The sequence below is a fragment of the Tubulanus polymorphus genome, chromosome 3 (genome assembly GCF_964204645.1).
Source record: "Tubulanus polymorphus chromosome 3, tnTubPoly1.2, whole genome shotgun sequence".
Classification (NCBI taxonomy): domain Eukaryota; kingdom Metazoa; phylum Nemertea; class Palaeonemertea; order Tubulaniformes; family Tubulanidae; genus Tubulanus; species Tubulanus polymorphus.
In genome coordinates this window covers 7,853,824-7,873,180 of record NC_134027.1, presented here as the reverse complement: position 1 = coordinate 7,873,180, position 19,357 = coordinate 7,853,824, and the positions used below count along the sequence as shown (strand labels likewise).

The window sequence follows — 19,357 nt, the reverse complement described above, 5'->3', positions numbered from 1 at the left end:
GTTCTGCGAGAAACAATTCAATTACCACGCAATCTATTTCCAATGGTAGCTTTTTACTCGAGATACCCTTCAAATCGTTCGTACTGTAATGACCCATTAATCTAGCAATGAGAGCACGTAGGGCTCAATGCACGCGGTGCTGTTTTTCTGGATAAAGGAGACAAAAAAATGTCGGTTACTAGATAAGTCTAGGAACACCCAACGTTTTGATAGAAGATGATAAGTAAATTATTGCTGTCACTAAATGCTAGAATAATTGAATAAAGATTGAATATTCATGAATTGAACATTTAATTAAAATGTTGATTAAAAACAATGAAAATTTAAAGAATAAAATCTGTATAATTTGAAACAAAAGCCAAAAGCACGAATCTCCACTTGAGACCATTTTAAAGAGAATTCATTCTTAATGCTGGTCAATATTTTCCGTTATAAGCGATAATGGAAACTACATTATAATGTAGAATATTCAGCATAATTTGTTAGTGATCCCCAACAGTTAATCGTTTCATGCGTGCGGAGGTCTAATGGTGGGATTAAACGACCAAATTGTCTGATACATTAACAAAAAATAGCCGATATCAATACTGGTCATTCATCATCGTTCGTTCTATCGGAACACCTGTCGAGATCACATAAGATTATATGATGTGATTGCGGTACTGAAATACTAGTCACGGCATTTGATCTTAGCGCTGTCTCAACGCGCAGATCTTATCAGCAATCGAAACTCTTTCGCTATCGTTGACATCGTGACTGGCCGACAGACCAGACGAGAATCATCAGCGCATGGAGATCCGATTCCGTGACGACGGCGTCGTGTGAGGTGGCAACCTTGGCAACAATGACAAATTACCATCTAAAATCAACATCCATCGACAGCGAAAGCTTCCTTTCTGGCTTCGGCGGTGGTGATTATCTCAGGCATAGATTTTTTGCCGGTTCACTTATTATGGAGATTAGATTTTGTTATACACGAAGAAATTAGACCCTCGTCACCGAGTAGAAACACTAACGGCAGCGCGCTATAAGCATTAATTGTCGAGTAACGAAATTCAAAGGCGATGTCTAATGACTTCAAGATAGTCGACGATGGTTGAGCACGTTTGAAGGCTGGCTAGATCCGGCGGGCACTAAAACTTTTCCCTCAGATTCTTCGTCATGATAATCGCATTACGCAGGGCTTTCCAACAGTCAAAAATTAACTTAAGTAATGGCTCAAACGAGAGTGAAAAATTAATCTATTTTAACTGAGTTCAATGGTGGCGTGAAACAACGACGCAATCAAACAGAATAGTAGAATTGAGACTAAACTAAGGATTATTTCCTCGACTGTTGTAAAGTTACATTACATTACATGATGGCATTGTCTAACTGATACATCTGGTATTCTGAAAAAGAGCCAACGCGCGTAATCATTTCTGCAACTTGAACACCTTTGGCGGAATCTAATAGGGTCAAAACTTCATCACTATCAGATCTATTCATTAAAAAGTTTCTGTCGTTTCTGAGAGCGTCGAAACAATCGACTGTCTTATGGTCGTTTCCATAAACAAACCTTTTATCTTCTGAAAATCACCGTAAAAGATTATCGAATATCCAAAATAACTGAAACTGTCTCATTCTAAAATCATCAAATTTTATGAAAATGGAACACTATGAGAAATGAATGAAATAGAAAAATATGAATAATCTTCCTACAATACCAACATGACAAATTAATAATTTTTAGGATTTCTAGTTATTTTGACTTGGTAACAATATTTGCGATCAAAAACATACGTGGGCGTCTATATGTATATATGTGTGTACTATAGTTACGATATTCCTGGAGACGATACACAAGGCATCAAAACTTTTCTAAGGTTAATCAGTTAATCGATAGCCTATATTGATCATATTATTAGTTAGTGTCGATATGTGATTGATTTTACAGCAAGAAACAGGAATAAATACGGGACGAATGCAGATTCGCTCGTTACAGTGTCCATTAACGAATCAAAGAGCGCGGTCGTCAGTTGTGTAGCCGCGGTTATGGGGTATTAACCTGAATTGTCTGTAGTCTTGTTGTTGTTTGACTTGATGATTTAGACGTCTTCATATTCAAAGTAATCATGGCAGACGAAAAAGTGGAAGTTGTTAACCAGCCTATACCGGAGCATTTGATGATAAAACGTGATCCCGAGGAAATAAATGCCTACCTCAGTGACGTGAGTAAATGGAAAAAAAAGATATATAATAGATCGGGGTATAAGTTGTTAAAAGTATGAATAAGTTGTAAACTGGGCTTTGAAAAATTTGGGAAACATAAACAAAGCTGAGAAAAGTGCGGTCTAGTATTCGAATCATTTTCTTGATGATGGAAGTGATAGTAGTATTTTTAGGATTGATATTTCGTATAGGTTTATGATGGACTCTAAAAGTTAGAAAATCAATGGACTAACATTAAATTTCCAAAAATAAATGTGGATGCGACATTTGGGTTGCATGTAGATACCAGGAAATAAATAAAGCGGATCGATTGTGACTTACAAATACAGTTGTTCTCATAGGAACAGTATTGACCATTTATCCTTATTAGTCAGGTATATCCTGAGCCGAGATTAATCAATGTTTCTTTGTGATCAACGCGGAAGTTATGATACGCTCATAATTTGTTTTATGAGCGCTTAGCAACACATCGAACACAAACAAATTCCACCGATACATGTATTGCGTACTCTCGTTACAAATAAAGATAAAGCTCCATTGATTTCAAAAACCTCGATAAATTTCTTATTTTAATAATTACTTGAATATTAAACATCTAGCGCTGAATCTAGTACTTTAGAAGTGAACCCACTCGACTCGTATCACGGAAGCCCAACGGCTCGGAGATCGCGGAGAAATTCCTCAATCAAAGTTTTCTCTCATTTCTATACTTCTTTGTATTTAATTCTAGGTAAGTTATTCGGGTGTTATTGGTGAGACCGATGATGTACGCAGTATCGACTGCGTCTGGAGGAATGCGTTCATGTGTTTCAGCGCGGCGAAAAAGTACGCCTATCTCATCGCGTCGACCATCTGTGGACTTCCGTTGGCTTTTTGCTGGGGATGTACGTTCGCCTGTACGATATTCGCGCACATATGGATCGTCACGCCTTGTTTCAAGTTTTTCTATTTGAATCTAGATTGCACGAGGAAATACATATCGACGTGCATCCATTGCATATACGATCCAATTTTCGAGTCGTGCGCGTTGTGTTTTAGCAAAATTAGAGTGCAACAACAATGAAACATGAATTGAACGCGCAAAACAGTTTTAACGTGATACAGTGGCTGAAAAACGAACGATCCTGCGATTTTATGCATGTGTTATGGCATTGTTCGGCTGATCAGCCTAGAACCCTCGTATGTTTACGCTTGGTCGGAGTTCTTTTCTGTTGAGTAAATTTGGAAGTATCATATCATAATAATCAATGTTTTATGTAATCGCGAACGAAATGTTGCGAAAGAAATTAATTCTATTTGCATTTTGAACTATTATGTTCTATGTAATCATAGACCTATAATTTTCAAAGGCTATATATCATCAAAAAGTGTACGCAGAATATGAATTATTCACATAGGGTCCATAGTATAAGTATACCGTTGCATTATTTGAATTTTGTAGTCAATGATGTGAAAGTTGAAATAAATCTACTGTTCGCTGGAAACCGTTTTCGAAGTTCCTTATAGCTGCAAACACTTTCGTTTCCATTATCAAGATAGAAATTCTGTCTCCCGTTTTGTATCAGATCGACCAAGGTTCAACAATCGCGCGTGCGTTTTTAACGCCCATCCAATCTGAAATCCCAAATCCGATATACACCTCATATCCTGCTATCTGTATTGGTACAGTATGTCCGGTAAGATCCAGGTTGATAGACCCAATGCAGCCATGCTTTTGTCATGTGACGAACATCCGATAAATGTTTGCGTCAAAAGAAACGACTGTCTTCCACACCGTACCGTGGTGCATGGCTATATAGTGATTGCCAAATGAAAATCGTTCACTTAGAATATGGTGGCGTTAAAACACAAAGTAGAAAATGTTTCAAACAATTGCTGGAGATTGAGAGTGTTATATATTCTGTGTTGGTGTATCCCGAATCAGGCACCATATGACAGCCACCATGGCTGATTCGGGGGCCATGTAAAAGAAAATCAAACGCACGTTGCAAAACTTAACGCGATAAAACGAGTTTTTTCATTATAGAGCGTTTTATTTCAACGCCAAAACAGAAAACAGCGCGATAAAGCGAAAATTACCGCGTTTAGACTTTGTGGCGTATGTAAAAAAAATTGCAACGTGTGTCATTGTTTCTTACGTGGCCCGAATCAACGACCATAATGGTGCATCTGGTGACTTGATATTTTATCATCGCGCCATATGAAACTAATGTACATTTTATTCTTCCTGCTCATTTACGGTTTTCTATCATGAAATCGAATGCACGTCGAATTTCTAAAGAATATCTACATGTTCAGGTGCTGGGAATTAGAATATTGACATATTATATGGAAAGTATGTGTTACCCATTTGACTAAAATGAAAATCTTTCGGAAACACCGAAATGTTAGACAAAACTAATATGGTTCTAAGTGATCCGTCTTAGACGTACTATATGTACTATATGAGACTGGTATTGTTAACTCATTCTACGTATCAATGCAACCATCTAATTCACCAAGAGCCTCAGTGTCTGATGTACCACCACGATCGTAGAGCGACGGAGATCTCTGCGGAAACAACCACTCTACCAGGACTGTGTGAACCATCTAACGGTATCCTCAGAGAAGTCTAACTCATTATTTTATCTCAACAACTCCCTAAGGATGTAGAAATATACATGTGACAAGTAGGTCTCATTAAATAATTATCAATTAACCCGACAAATGGCACGTTATTTAGCATCGCAAACGCTGTGTGCACTCATTTAACTGTGATAAATAATTGCTCATTGCATGACCTAATAAGATAAGAGCGAGTTGTGCGTGATCTAGCCTACAGGCTGCGCGACGACACATCTGGAATTACATTACCGCTGGGTCCCACCTGCTAAACTGTTCAGGGGTACAACAGCTGATAGATACGGTTTGGAATAGAATAGTGTAAAATCAGCGACTCCCGGTGTCCAGATGAATTCCGCGACACCACAAGGATAACTTATTTATACGTACTTTAATCAAGCCATCACTGAAAGAGTCGCGTTGGCGCACGCGTGAACATTTTTGATACGCGTTACTTTTCAACCTGCTCATTGTTAGACCAGAGATCCCAGGAGTTCAACATCAAAGTCGCTGAAGAGATGGGAAAAGATCATTACGACTGTTGTTTGAATTGCCTGGATCGTGAATTCCATCCAAGTAATATCGGATTAAAATATCAGTATCCCACAGACTTCGTCCGCTCACAAGTAAGTATAAAAGTTGTTTTTAATCGCAGCTCTGAATCCTTGAAATGTACTTGAATGTTCTTAAATTGTCCTAATATTTGAAGTTCGAAACTTCAGGGGGCGTTTCATGTACCTTATAACGTCAAATGTTTATGAAATTTCCGGAATATGAAAAAACAAAATTCGGATCTTGGATTTAAAAAGCAGGCCTATGATTAATCGTTGAAGAAAATGAAATTCAACGTAGTATTGTCTATGAATACAGGTCAATAGTCTGTAAGTTTTTCTACAAGTAGCATAAGTATACAAAATACCGCATATCTGATACAACATGCGAACAAAAGAGCTATGTAAATAATTGTTGTTTTTACAGTAAACAAACTACGTTGATTATAAGAAATGAAATAGAAATTTAAATCGTCCTGTTGGCTAATGGACATTCCTCTAGAATCTCAGGAAATATGATTGTGCTTCTGTGTTGTAAGAGTAATATTTTTGCCTGTTTAGAGATTCTATAGCTTTCATCATCCTCAATCTGATCCTGAATCAGCCTAAATCAATCATATTGAATTATTATTTCCAAAGAACGGAGTATTGATGTATTATCTATTTTTGTCGAAAATTTTCCATCTGGCAGATTAATTCGATCAATTATAAGTGGTTTAAGTGTTGATCGGAGTATGCTTTTAAAAGGCGAATTAATTTGAAATTCATATGATCAATATGCTAATAAACTGTGTAATACGAAGGCTCACAGACAAATATATCATCATACACATCACATGATATTCATGATGATTAAATTAGGGATTCGGACGGATTCGTTATCATTGTAAATAGCATAATAACCACGATTTTGCATGTAGTTTAATTCTGGATGATATGAAATTCGCCATCTGCTTAACTCATCCGAATGGCTGTCATTTTATGCCTACTACTACACCTATACCCTATGCACGTCTGTCTGTTGGCCAATATTACTTTTCAATAAATGAAAGGCCTATTTGTATACGCACATATTTCTAGGATTTTTTTTAGAAAATGCAGTAAACAATAATAACCATCGTCTGTTAGTCATGGTGACATTCAGTGACCGATTGAATTTACATATAAGACGAAACCGCAGTAGCATTAGATCACAGCTATGCTCGCATAAAACGTAGCTTAGCAATTATTGCCAGGTGTTCATAATGCATTCTGCGATAAAATGGAACTATGTGACATATCGTAATTTTCTTTCTCAAATGTGTGCTCGACCAATGCTACATAAAATTGCGCACGTCATTAGAATACTCGAACAAAATTGATCAAATGGTCGCACGTTATTTCATGTCGTATCATCCGATCCAAAATTCTGTTTCAACCATCAACCATCAACCATATACTATCTAGATGAATTCATTTTTAACCAACTTGGGACTTGAGTCCCAGCGGGCTATTTTGTTCACTTTTCGTCCAACATCCGTCTTTTCGTTCATACGTTCGTTCGTCCTAGACGGAATCCAGTTATTTTGGAGAGTTTTGACGACGCTTCTAAGGATTCTATCTAATTATAAATCAGTCAAGTGATTTATCATGAGCCCGTTTTGTTTATGAGCCTGCCTTTCGTCCGACCAAGGTCTACACCAAGGTGAATAAGTATGTCGTTATGACTCAAAATGTGGAGATTCTGTTGAAGTATTACTTCCTGGTTGATGCGGCCAGTCTCGTCCGAGATTGAAATGATTTTCGTACAAGGTCCATCCCGTCTTACAGCATGGACTGACGTTTAATTTCCTTCGTGCGTGGGCTTTATCACTACTGCATTTTGTTTCTTGCCAGACACGTTTACGAGATACACAACGGTATATAACTTATGCGCACAGTAAATGGATTGGATAAATGACAAGATCTGATGAAATTACTTCGCCACAGCATCACTTGAAGAGACTCGGTAAAAAAAGATACATTGCCATTCACGCGTTCGCAATTCGGAGAGAAATTATCGATGAAACGACACTGTCAGCTGTTTGACGAAAACGTATCGTCGATACCACGACATTGGCTTCATTATGGTTCTAAGTAGTCTCGAGCTCACCTCCAGTAATTCATCATGACGTCATCGTGTGCCTGGCAATACAGCTACGAATTCTCAAGCTTCAATGGCATACTATATTCTCACAGCGTCTTTAATCAACGAGGACTCACTATTTTTCGGAAATGGTTTGATTGAAATGAGGATGACGTTGTTGATTTTAAACATGTTATGTGCCATGGCGTCTATCGTCAATTTTTGGTTTGTACGCGCGTTAAACTCTCATGAGCTTGCAAATATTTTTAATGAACGATTGTGTTGGATATAAACGTCACGTGGCTTGAGATTTCGGGATCAAACGTGGATGATGCGGTTGATTTCATCGCTGCTATGACCTCTGAAGAGTTACGTAATAGCTTAATTAGTATGCTCGTGGGCTATTAGTCTCTCGGCGAATGGACGGTTTTATATTTCAGAAACTGGCTCTGAGTGAAAGTCTCACAGACTATTGTATTTCCCAAGCATTAATACCGCTAGCGCAATCCCATATGGAATCGAATATTGTGAGTCCATTTTATCATTAATGCGCCGATGGGAATTTTGATCTCTGCGCATATATTATCGCTATTGAAATCTAGTAAATGTAAATCCAGCACTGATCTTAATGCACTGATTCAATTTGTTAACCGTTCACATGATACAAAAAATTGATTTTGAAACATTCGCCGTAAATGAAGAGCAAACAAACGAAGCAGTTCTGTAAAAGTCCTAACTTTGAGGTTGGCTTATTTGTGAAAACGAATGAAACGCATTTTTGTACGGGTATATCGCTTGAGAGTTTGAGAGCTTGACGTGATTAATACTAACGCGCATAAGACAATTGAATGTAATTGTAAAATGAAAAAAAATCGATTCCGATGTAGCGATTTTTTTTCAACATGCAGGTTAATGATCTATACATGTATCACAATACGCAATAAAACGTTATCAAAGAACTTTTTTTAAAGTTTGTTTCGTATCCAGGTGTTTACGCTATGTTCTGTTCACTGCCATTAAGCAGGCTACTGATAACGGAGAGCAAACACTGGTTTTGACAAAATGATCGGATTTCAGATTTCATTCACGTCGCTGTGTCAACAAGTATAGAAGCAGGGTATGAGAGTCATGATATAATTATTATACGCATGAAATGCCCGTACAGTATATTGACGTATCAAAATATTGTACATATGGATTTCAAATACATACACACACATTGAATATCGGGCATGTTATGCATATGCATTTAAGACAAACATTTGCATTTTTGAATTGATTTAATTCATACTTCATGTATATGATTGTATAAGAATGGTCGATAAATCTGGAACATTTTTAAGACTGTAACCAAGTTTCATTCTAGAGTGGTAACATGTTTGCACAAATTAATCCCAATAGAGAATCGACTTTTGCAACTAGGTGATATATCTTTCTTGAAATAGACCACTATAACCTCACGTAGCCTTTTCAAAGTTTTTCTTGCCACTTCGTTAAGGGTATCTTTTTTATACGCGTGATCAAACGATGTTTAGACCGAACGATTTGATCAAGTACAACAATATGGACTGGGAGCACGATCTTCTTTGCCTAGCTGGTTGATCTCGGTTCTTTCTGTTTTGCAAAAGAATACCTCAGAAGCCCACGGATACGACTTTTTTATCGCATAATATCGGACGCATAAATAAACCTGTACTGTTTTATCCAGTCCGATCGGAAATAATTGTATATAATGTACATTCTTCGAACGATTAAAAATGAATGTATTGAAGCTTCGTTGATATCGATAAAAAGAAATTGACTGACATTTTAATGGCTCGCCAATACGTTACCATCGATGATTTAGTCAATAGTCTGATTCTAAATTGATCAACATAATCAATAGAACAGAATTTTAACGTTGTAGTAATATTGTCAGTTCTTTGTGAAGTTATAGAAAACTCTAAACAAATGTTAAAACGTAGATTTTCAACGTTTATTTTCTGTGTCGATGTGATAATTGTGACAATAGCGCATATTGATTATGTTGACATATCGGTCTATGTTTGAATAGTGAAATATTTCAGATAGTGCTTCAAAAAGCCACCCACACCACACGTAGATCAACACGGTAGTCTGAATAAAGATTCCTAACCTCCAAGAAATAGTTCTTTTTCTGTCATCATCAGTTACTAGGCGTTGTAACAAGATAGTTTTTGAATTGCTGAGCAAGAGACTTAAAGATCAGTAACGATATCCGAAAAACTTCATCACGGCATCGTGTTCAAAAAATTAATAAACGAATACCGTTAAGAGGAACTGATTCATAAAACCTGGCTCGGGGGAAACACAAAATTATCCATTTTTCAGACCGATTTGATTTACGATGTTAAGTTAGTTTAATAAAAGTTTATCATCAGCTCAGGTAGTCAGAACCACGTGTATGAATAAGTGCTCCAATATTTGCGTGGAAACAGCTGGCTTTGTAAATTAAATATTTCAGCGGGACAAAAGAGCATTAATTCGTGTAATACCAAAATTCGAGGCAGTTGATTTTTATTGTACGGAAAATATTCTCAGGTATGCACGCGACATAAAGCACCAACACGCGTGAGCCTCACTGTTGCTAATTATTAATGCTAGTCATTCGTTTGCTGATACAAATGTTTTCACAAGCTGTTCACATATCCGTAGCTTTAGTATTGTCGCGAAAACGTTCATTTTCATGACTATGTTGTTCATAATCTCGTTGATCAACTATAAGGTAAACGAAGTACCCATGGATATCATATGGATATTCTTATGGGCAGCAATGAGCAATGTTTTTACCGGTATAGCTGGATAATAGTTGATATGAATATAACTTTAGGCTATATAAGTAAAAAGAAAATCAAAACCAAACAAATAGAAAATAAAAAGCAAATCCACTTATGGAGGTGAACTTAGGACTCCAGGGGACTAGAGACATTCTAAATATTTTATTCGCTAATCAAGGAAAAACGTTCCTGATCAACTGTGTACGAGTAAAATGGCAACTGTGCTACAACCATACTCACAGACGATGAGGAAATCTGATTCGGGGAGGCTACGTTGAACTAAAGAAATTCATGCAGATTTCAGGTTGCAAAGTATAATCACGAAGATACGCACCATCGAGTTAAATCGTTTATCGCTACCAATGATAAAGACTAAATTCTCTCTCATTATTCTTATTTTCATCGGGTTTTTGATCGCGAAACGCAAAGCCATTAATACTTCACAAACGGGTTGCGTTCCATTAGATAAGATTCTTCTTACTCTTAATCCATTACTGGGAATCGTGAGTTGTACTAACCCCAGTCCATTATCCCGATCTTGCAGTACCATCAACGGATTGATTTTCCGACTTGAGAAACCAAATTCTTAAAAGAATTCCGAATTACCATAAATTCTTTATGAATATTCTCTTTTCAACGCGCACGGTGTTTTTTTAAATCTAAATGGACGTTTTGAAGGTATTTTGACCATTTTGCAAGTTTTAAGGGATCGAACATTTTGCAAATGACTTCCCGATGTTTCCCTTTGATTTTTTATACATTCGAGGGTGTTCGTACATTTATTTCGGAATAAATGTAAGCCGTGTCGTGTCCTACACAATCCTATCAGTGGTGAACTTGGTTAGAACTCTACGCCGTGGATCTAACCGGTCGCGTGACTTGTCATCTAATTACTGATAATAAGTTCGTGCCGACGAGTAATCCTATTACAAAGAGTTCACAGACGAATTATTGAAACAGCAGTGAGTGCTGCAAATGTACCATACAGATTGTATGTGGTATTATTTCGTTTCTTACGCTTTGATTCGCTTCAATTTTGTCTCGATTTCATGCAGTTTGTGGAAAAGGTGGCCTGTCATCGAAACTAGATGTAAATTTCCGTCTATCATTTTGAATAGGGAAACATGTATACTGTACGAGTATATGATATTTTTCTCATCATTTTAAATTATAAAAAGATATCATTTTAAACCCTCACGCCATCTAATGTCAACAAAAATCTGGCATTTTCAGGTGTAGTATATAATATGTACAGTGCTAAACACGGACGCGAGTTTAAACTGTTTCATCACTAAAAAGTTGATTAACGTATATTAACTTATTATATCTTTCAGTGGCCAAGATTGAAACCAAACATATACTGTATATTTCGCGTGGTGCTTGCGTTGGGGTTTTTAGTATGGCTGATCACAAACATAGTCGAAGAGATCGAATGGTTCTATCCGGAAAAGCCGCACCTGTGGTTTACATACGCGACTAACTGGAGTTTCTTCATTTTGTGTCTGTCATTTATATTCCGAGCAATACTCACCCTATACTACGATGTTTGCAATAAAGGTAAATAGATATATGGATTAGATAGAGCCATTCAAAAAGTAAATAAAAAACCATTTAAGTTCGTCATTTATTGTATCCGTGTGATTCCTATGAAATTTAACTTATTTATCATTTCAGAAGTTCTACAGCAACGCGATAGTCTTACGGTGGGCCTACAGTGTTCCTGGTTATTTAATACGATAGCCTGGAACATTTCGATAGTGGTCTCAATCTGTTTTTGGGTGTTTATAATTACAATGGACACTTCTTGTAAGATTTATTTCATTAGAATACTATGTACTGTATGCCATTTCGGACGTGGATTTATGGGCCAATGTTGTGTTTTTAATGTTTTAAGCAACACCTTTTCATACTTAACCGTATATTTTTCGTATATATTGCATTAACATCTGAATTTCGTCGTATTGAGGATATTTTGCCTTTCTATAAGAATCTATAAGAATTCTGACTATTACTATGAAATGATTTAATCCCCTTTTGTCCATTATTTCAGGGTACTTCCAGACAACCGGAAGTGAGATAAAACATAGTCTTGGTGCTATCCTCGTCATAATCGATTTATTCATATCAGGAGATCCAGTCAGACTTCTACATTTCGTCTATCCGATTTCGCTCGGATTGTTTTACATCGGTTTCAACGCTCTATACTTCGCTCTGCGCGGAGAAGGTCCCAAAGGCAATCATTTGTTATACAAGGTCCTCGACTGGACTCGACCCGGTGTAGTTGTAGTTACAATAATCCTGACGCTAATATGCTCGATACTGGTGCAAGTGTTACTGCACGAACTCTTCCGATTACGATGGTTGATTTTTAAGAGCATGTATCCAGATTTAGCGGCTAATCGGGAACTCCATGGACCCAATGAGGAGATGACAAATATTCTAGGCAGTCAGGACGTATCGGACGCCAATAACTACGATTCCACGGACAGCCGCAAAGAAAATTAAGACTATCACACATCGATAGCTACAAAGCCAAAATTTATTTGCAAACCTTCGTGGTCTTTCCCTAATTTGAAATCTGTTTCGTGACATTTTCATAGTTCAAACATGTATGTATCGACTGTGAGAAAGAGAATACTGGTGTTCATGAATTGGGAAATGATAGACATCATTTTTGGATCTTTTCTGTGATAAAGAATGAATAATCAAGGTGCACGTAGAAGTAGTTAAAATCTACCGCAATGATCTGTTAGGATAAAAGTTGAGGCTGTCTTTGGCATGGCGAAAAACGTTGTTTGGAATACTGTACATAACGACCTAACGTCGCTCCTCGATTTATGGAGTAGCACCTAGAGGAATTAATCAGCGTCAGCTCTTTATGGCAGATGACATCCAGATTCGATTGAAATTAGAAATCAATGACCAGACAACACAAGCAAACGCATAATTGGAATTTCAGTCAACCTCAATACCCAAAAGAAAATGCCATTATCAAATTTCTGTCGACAAACTTAAAATAGATTACAACAGCGTTTTGCTCTATTCTTTAAACAGCCCTCGGGTTGCCGGAGCACTGAAAAACGTCAAATCAAAAGAAGCGTCGATTGGAAAATACGTCAAGACTTCCTTTCATTTAAAACTAATCAAAGTTTGAAAATTTTCAACCATAAATGTGAATCAGTTTTAATCAGATTTAATACGCTGTTTAGGCAAAGTGTATTTGGTTTGAATTTCCTCGTAGACTACATTTCACGGAAGAAAATTAAGAAAAATTGAGTAAAAGTCTAAATACTGATTAGACATTCGAAATAATCGAAAAAATATTCAATAGGTGATCGAAAATTAACTTGATAACAATGATAATTGATGATTTAGATGAATCAAAATACTCAACTCTTCAGTTGGCGTCGTCACGCCTCACGTGACAGCTTAAACTAAGAGACTAGGTCGTGGTCACGCCTCAAGTGACGGTTCCTATTACCCCCGATAGATGGCAAACTAGTCGAGCCTGGCTGCTGACACTGAGTCAGCATGCTCTATAGAGAGCTCACAAGCGATTGTATATACTCTACACACACAGGCAGTATGTACTGGTTGTCGGCGACTTTTTTGGTTGCGTGACCTCAACTTGACCTCAGGTTTTGGGGGTCCTACCTTGCACCCGTAGGTCCAAACTTTTTATAACTAACATTTTCTGGTAGAGATACCTATTAGCTTCATAACAGATATTGGTTTTAGGAGGGTCTCTACACTGGAAATGTATCGACCTTTACATTGAAATATGAAGAAAAAATTAATTCCCCCAGATTGAATGGATAATGAAGAAATATATCCCCAGCGAATTAATTCCTATTATTTTGGGTAGTCCATATAAATATGCAGGTCTATGGTGGTCAAATGATAAGCCTGGTGTATTGATGTTTAATTTTTCTTGTATTGTAATTAATTAAAACTTTGTTTTAAGATCTGAAACTCTATATTTCTGTATCATAACTGATTTGAACTTTGGTGATTAAATGGAAATTGCCGTCGCTGTTATTCTGATTGAGTCACGGAGTTGCTGTATCCTGCTATTATCGTGCATTATGCGCTATTATGTCATGTAGTTGACCGCTAACTAAGTAAAATGTCACAGCGTGATGGCCAATATGCGATGACGTGGACGTATAAACTAGATTGTAAAAGATTAAAATTGAATTTTGATTATCAAGAAATAAAACGAAAATACAGGTGTGAGGTGTAAGTCCTCACACCTGACGATGATCTCCAGTGAGAGTTCGAAACGTCGTATATTTTGATTTCAATTCGTGATAAACGAAATTCGTTTGAATCTCTTAATTTCTTTATATAGTGAGTTTATCATTATATGTCCTCCACGTCGGAGTGTACGGGCTATTCTACCATTGCTCAGAAATTCATTCGCTCTTTTGGTGGCATTTGTTTTAACTTGATGAACATGAGCTTGACTTTTAATTCTTTATCCATCGGCTCAAGAGAGAAAGAGACTTAAGATGAAAACCACCGAAAATATTAACGAACACTCAGTTTTCGAATAAAAAGTCGGTTTAATTTGTTAAATTTTCTACAAATTTGTACATAACACGTGGAGGTTATTGTAGGAATAGTGAGAAATGTATAATAATATCATACTGGAATTATCTGATGAAGCTTACTCTTACTACGAACTTCTACAGATCAAAGAACATAGATAATGACGAAAAGAAAATATCTTTACAGTTTATAACCCGAATTAATAAAACTATTTCTGATGCCACCTGTGCGTAACGTTCGTGCCTGTGCAGGAACGAGTTTGTTTTGTCATAGTACGATGGCCATGGTTTAATTTTCAAGTAACCTCTGACCGGGAAACACGTATTTTGACTATCGTTGTATGGAAAAACAAACATTCAAGATGAACGGATCGAATGGCACGAGTGTGCCCCCTTCCAATGGACATAGTGCATTTGGAGATATTCTAATGGTATTTGTAGGATACATAGCACCAGTTTGCTACATTCAAGGGATAGTCGGAAATGCCGGTTCGCTTTACATCTTCATCAGGAGTAGGAAACTACGTCACAAAGATGTTCTAGATTACTTATTACCACTTTGCGTTGCCGATCTAATTTTATTGGTATTCGGCGCGATGGTTACGTGGCTACATTTGGACATGCCCAGTGCGATCGGAGGCGCTGATAATATAAGAACAAATATCCTTTCTACGCCGGCATCGTGTAAGATTCTATCGTATCTAGGATGGGTGGGCGGATTCTCGGCATCGTGGATAATAGCGTTGTTCACGTTCGAAAGAGTCGTTTCGGTCAGTATATCGCATACGATCATGTGGCTGACACGAAGAAAAAGACTAATCGCTATTGCTTTGGTAGCGCTTTTGAGTATATTAATTCTGATTCCCGTTTTGGTAACCTACGACATCGACGATGACGGCTACTCTATCGAGTGTGAATACAGATACAAAGAATCGCAAGGAACTATTTCTTTTTTGGGGCCGTTTTTATTGTTTTTCGTGATATACCTCCTTCCCGTGTTTCTTGTATGTATTGGCAACGGAATAATCATATGGGCGCTGATGGCCAAACGAAAACGCGACGATCCAACCGATCCCGTTGATCTTGAGAGGCAAGACCGCGAAATGAAGGTCATAAAACAATTACTGGTGATTTCGATGTTATATCTTGTCTGCGTGATTCCGGCTGCCGCGTTAGACCTAATCAAGTTTCAGTTTGACATGCAAAAATCCGACCCGGATAACGATCTATTATATGCAGCCTACGATTTCGTGAATAGACTCATTTACATGAACAATAGTTTTAATTACGTAGCCTATATTCTTACGTTGGATTGGTTTAGGCGCGAAGTGAAGTCGATATGCTGTCCAACTCGTGTCAACGTTGACTATAATGAAATGACCGAGGAAGCATTCGCCATAGTGCGAGGCCAGAACTATGGAGGTGCCTATAGCCGTATGTAAAAGGCAGGCGTGTGTCTTGCTTCCAAGCTGGAAACATTCATCACAATTAGACTAACAGAGGTTAACATATATGTTCTATTTTTCTTTTAAGTTAAACCAATTTTCGTTTAAGTTTATATTCGATATATAGTTAACGATATTAGCACCGATAATAAAGTTTTTCATTTTCACATCAATACTCTTCTATCTATAGTGCCAGGTTGATTGGTATTTATTGGCAAAAACGGATTATTTTGTTTTTGCGCGTTAAAAGTTTGTTTTTGCGCGGTCAGATTTGTTTTTGCGCGTTTTAGTGGAGGACGAAAAAAAAAATTACATGCCCCGAATCGGCCACCATACGTTCGTACATTTATTTCGGAATAAATGTAAGCCGTGTCGTGTCGTAAACAATCCTATCAGTGGTGACCTTGGTTATAACCCTACGCCGTGGATCTAACCGGTCGCGTGACTTGTCATCTAATTACTGATAATAAGTTCGTGCCGACGAGTAATCCTATTACAAAGAGTTCACAGACAATATTGAAACAGCAGTGAGTGCTGCAACTGTACCATACAGATTTGTATGTGGTATTATTTCGTTTCTTACGCTTTGATTTCGCTTCAATTTTGTCTCAATTTCATGCAGTTTGTGGAAAAGGTGGCCTGTAATCGAAACTAGATGAAAATTTTCGTCCATCATTTTGAATAGGGAAACACGTATATATACTGTACGAGTATATGATATTTTTCCCATCATTTTAAATGATAAAAAAGATATCATTTTATACCCTAACGCCATCTACTGTCAACAAAAATCTGGCATTTTAAGTTTTAGTATATGATATGTACAGTGCTAAACACGGACGCGAGTTTTAACTGCTTCATCACTAAAAAGTTGATTAACGTATATTAACTTATTATATCTTTCAGTGGCCAAGATTGAAACCAAACATACACTGTATATTTCGCGTGGTGCTTGCGTTGGGGTTTTTAGTATGGCTGATCACAAACATAGTCGAAGAGATCGAATGGTTCTATCCGGAAAAGCCGCACCTGTGGTTTACATACGCGACTAACTGGAGTTTCTTCATTTTGTGTCTGTCATTTATATTCCGAGCAATACTTACCCTATACTACGATGTTTGCAATAAAGGTGAATAGATATATGGATTAGATAGAGATATTCAAAAAGTAAATAAAAAACCATTTAAGTTCGTCATTCATTGTATCCGTGTGATTTCTATGAAATTTAACTTATTCATCATTTCAGAAGTTTTACAGCAACGCGATAGTCTTACGGTGGGCCTACAGTGTTCCTTGTTATTTAATACGATAGCCTGGAACATTTCGATAGTGGTCTCAATCTGTTTTTGGGTGTTTATAATTACAATGGACACTTCTTGTAAGATTTATTTCATTAGAAATACTATGTACTCTATGCTATTTCGGACGTGGATTTATGGGCCAATGTTGTGTTTTTACTGTTTTAAGCAACACCTTTTCATACTTAACCGTATATTTTTCGTATATATTGCATTAACATCTGAATTTCGTCGTATTAAGCATTTGCCTTTCTATAAGAATCTAACTATAAGAATTCTAACTATTACTATGAAATGATTCAATCTCCTTTTGTCCATTATTTCAGGGTACTTCCAGACGACCGGAAGTGAGATAAAACATAGTCTCGGTGCTATCCTCGTCATAATCGATTTATTCATATCAGGAGATCCAGTCAGACTTCTACATTTCGTCTATCCGATTTCGCTCGGATTGTTTTACATCGGTTTCAACGCTCTATGCTTCGCTCTGCGCGGAGAAGGTCCCAAAGGCAATCATTTGTTATACAAGGTCCTCGACTGGACTCGACCCAGTGTGGTTGTAGTTACAATAATCCTGACGCCAATATGCTCGATTTACTGCACGAACTCTTCCGACTACGATGGTTGATTTTTAAGAGCATGTATCCAGATTTAGCGGCTAATCGGGAACTCCATGGACCCAATGAGGAGATTACAAATATCTAGGCAGTCAGGACGTATCGGACGCCAACAACTACGATTCCACGGACAGCCGCAAAGAAAATTAAGACTATCACACATCGATAGCTACAAAGCCCAAATTTATTTGCAAACCTTCGTGGTCTTTCCCTAATTTGAAATCGGTTTCGTGACATTTTCATAGTTAAAACATGTATGTATCGACTGTGAGAAAGAGGATACTGGTGTTCATGAATTGGGAAATGATAGACATCAACTTTGGATCTTTTCTGTGATAAAGAATGAATAATCAAGGTGCACGTAGAAGTAGTTAAAATCTACCGCAATGATCTGTGACTGTCCCTGAGAGGATAAAAGTTGAGGCTGTCTTTGGCATGGCGAAAAACGTTGTTTGGAATACTGTACATAACGACCTAACGTCGCTCCTCGATTTATGGAGTACCACCTAGCGGAATTAATCAGCGTCAGCTCTTTATGGCAGATGGCATTCAGATTCGATTGAAATTAGAAATCAATGACCAGACAACACAAGCAAACGCATAATTGGAATTTCAGTCAACCTCAATACCCAAAAGAAAATGCCATTATCAAATTTCTGTCGACAAACTTAAAATAGATTACAACAGCGTTTTGCTTTATTCTTTAAACAGCCCTCGGGTTGCCGGAGCACTGAAAAACGTCTAAAAACGTTGGAAAATACGTCTAAACTTCCTTTCATTTAAAACTAATCAAAGTTTGAAAATGTTCAATCATAAATGTGAATCAGTTTTTATCAAATTTAATACGCTGTTAAAGCAAAGTGTATTTGGAACTGGTAGTTTGAATTTCCTCGTAGAATACCTTTCACGGAAGAAAATTAAGAAAAATTGAGTAAAAGTATAAATACTGATTAGACATTCGAAATAATCGAAAACATATTCAAAAGGTGATCGAAAATAAACTTGATAACAATGATAATTGATGATTTAGATGAATCAAAATACTCAACTACTTAATTCCTATCATTTTGGGTAGTCCATATAAATATGCAGGTCTATGGTTGTCAAATGATAAGCCTGGTGTATTGATGTTAAATTTTTCTTGTAATGTAATTAATTAAAACTTTTTTTTAAGATCTGAAACTC

General features: G+C 37.1%; 3 protein-coding genes across 3 annotated transcripts; all 3 read left to right on the top strand.

Annotated features, from left to right (window-relative positions):
- The first annotated feature begins 2,038 nt into the window (after positions 1–2,038).
- On the top strand, positions 2,039–3,335 carry LOC141902686 (caveolin-1-like). The gene is made up of 2 exons (XM_074790518.1): positions 2,039–2,210; positions 2,942–3,335. The coding sequence occupies exons 1-2, from the start codon at positions 2,115–2,117 to the stop codon at positions 3,272–3,274; spliced, it is 429 nt and encodes a 142-aa protein (XP_074646619.1). The 5' UTR covers positions 2,039–2,114; the 3' UTR covers positions 3,275–3,335.
- A 1,704-nt stretch (positions 3,336–5,039) lies between these two features.
- On the top strand, positions 5,040–15,229 carry LOC141902677 (protein rolling stone-like). The gene is made up of 4 exons (XM_074790504.1): positions 5,040–5,438; positions 11,597–11,819; positions 11,937–12,068; positions 12,313–15,229. The coding sequence occupies exons 1-4, from the start codon at positions 5,331–5,333 to the stop codon at positions 12,765–12,767; spliced, it is 918 nt and encodes a 305-aa protein (XP_074646605.1). The 5' UTR covers positions 5,040–5,330; the 3' UTR covers positions 12,768–15,229.
- LOC141902676 (uncharacterized) lies at positions 15,154–16,393 on the top strand. Its single transcript, XM_074790503.1, has one exon. It carries the CDS (start codon positions 15,154–15,156, stop codon positions 16,252–16,254), a length of 1,101 nt encoding a protein of 366 aa, XP_074646604.1. The 3' UTR covers positions 16,255–16,393.
- Positions 16,394–19,357: the final 2,964 nt, after the last annotated feature.

Excerpts from the sequence above, each read along its gene's own strand:
- LOC141902686 (XM_074790518.1), top strand. The coding sequence starts at position 2,115 with ATGGCAGACGAAAAAGTGGAAGTTGTTAACCAGCCTATACCGGAGCAT. Across the intron at positions 2,211-2,941 it reads TAAATGCCTACCTCAGTGAC|GTAAGTTATTCGGGTGTTAT; the intron begins GTGAGTAAATGG and ends ATTTAATTCTAG.
- LOC141902677 (XM_074790504.1), top strand. The coding sequence starts at position 5,331 with ATGGGAAAAGATCATTACGACTGTTGTTTGAATTGCCTGGATCGTGAA. Across the intron at positions 5,439-11,596 it reads CAGACTTCGTCCGCTCACAA|TGGCCAAGATTGAAACCAAA; the intron begins GTAAGTATAAAA and ends TATATCTTTCAG. Across the intron at positions 11,820-11,936 it reads CTACGATGTTTGCAATAAAG|AAGTTCTACAGCAACGCGAT; the intron begins GTAAATAGATAT and ends TTATCATTTCAG.
- LOC141902676 (XM_074790503.1), top strand. The coding sequence starts at position 15,154 with ATGGAAAAACAAACATTCAAGATGAACGGATCGAATGGCACGAGTGTG.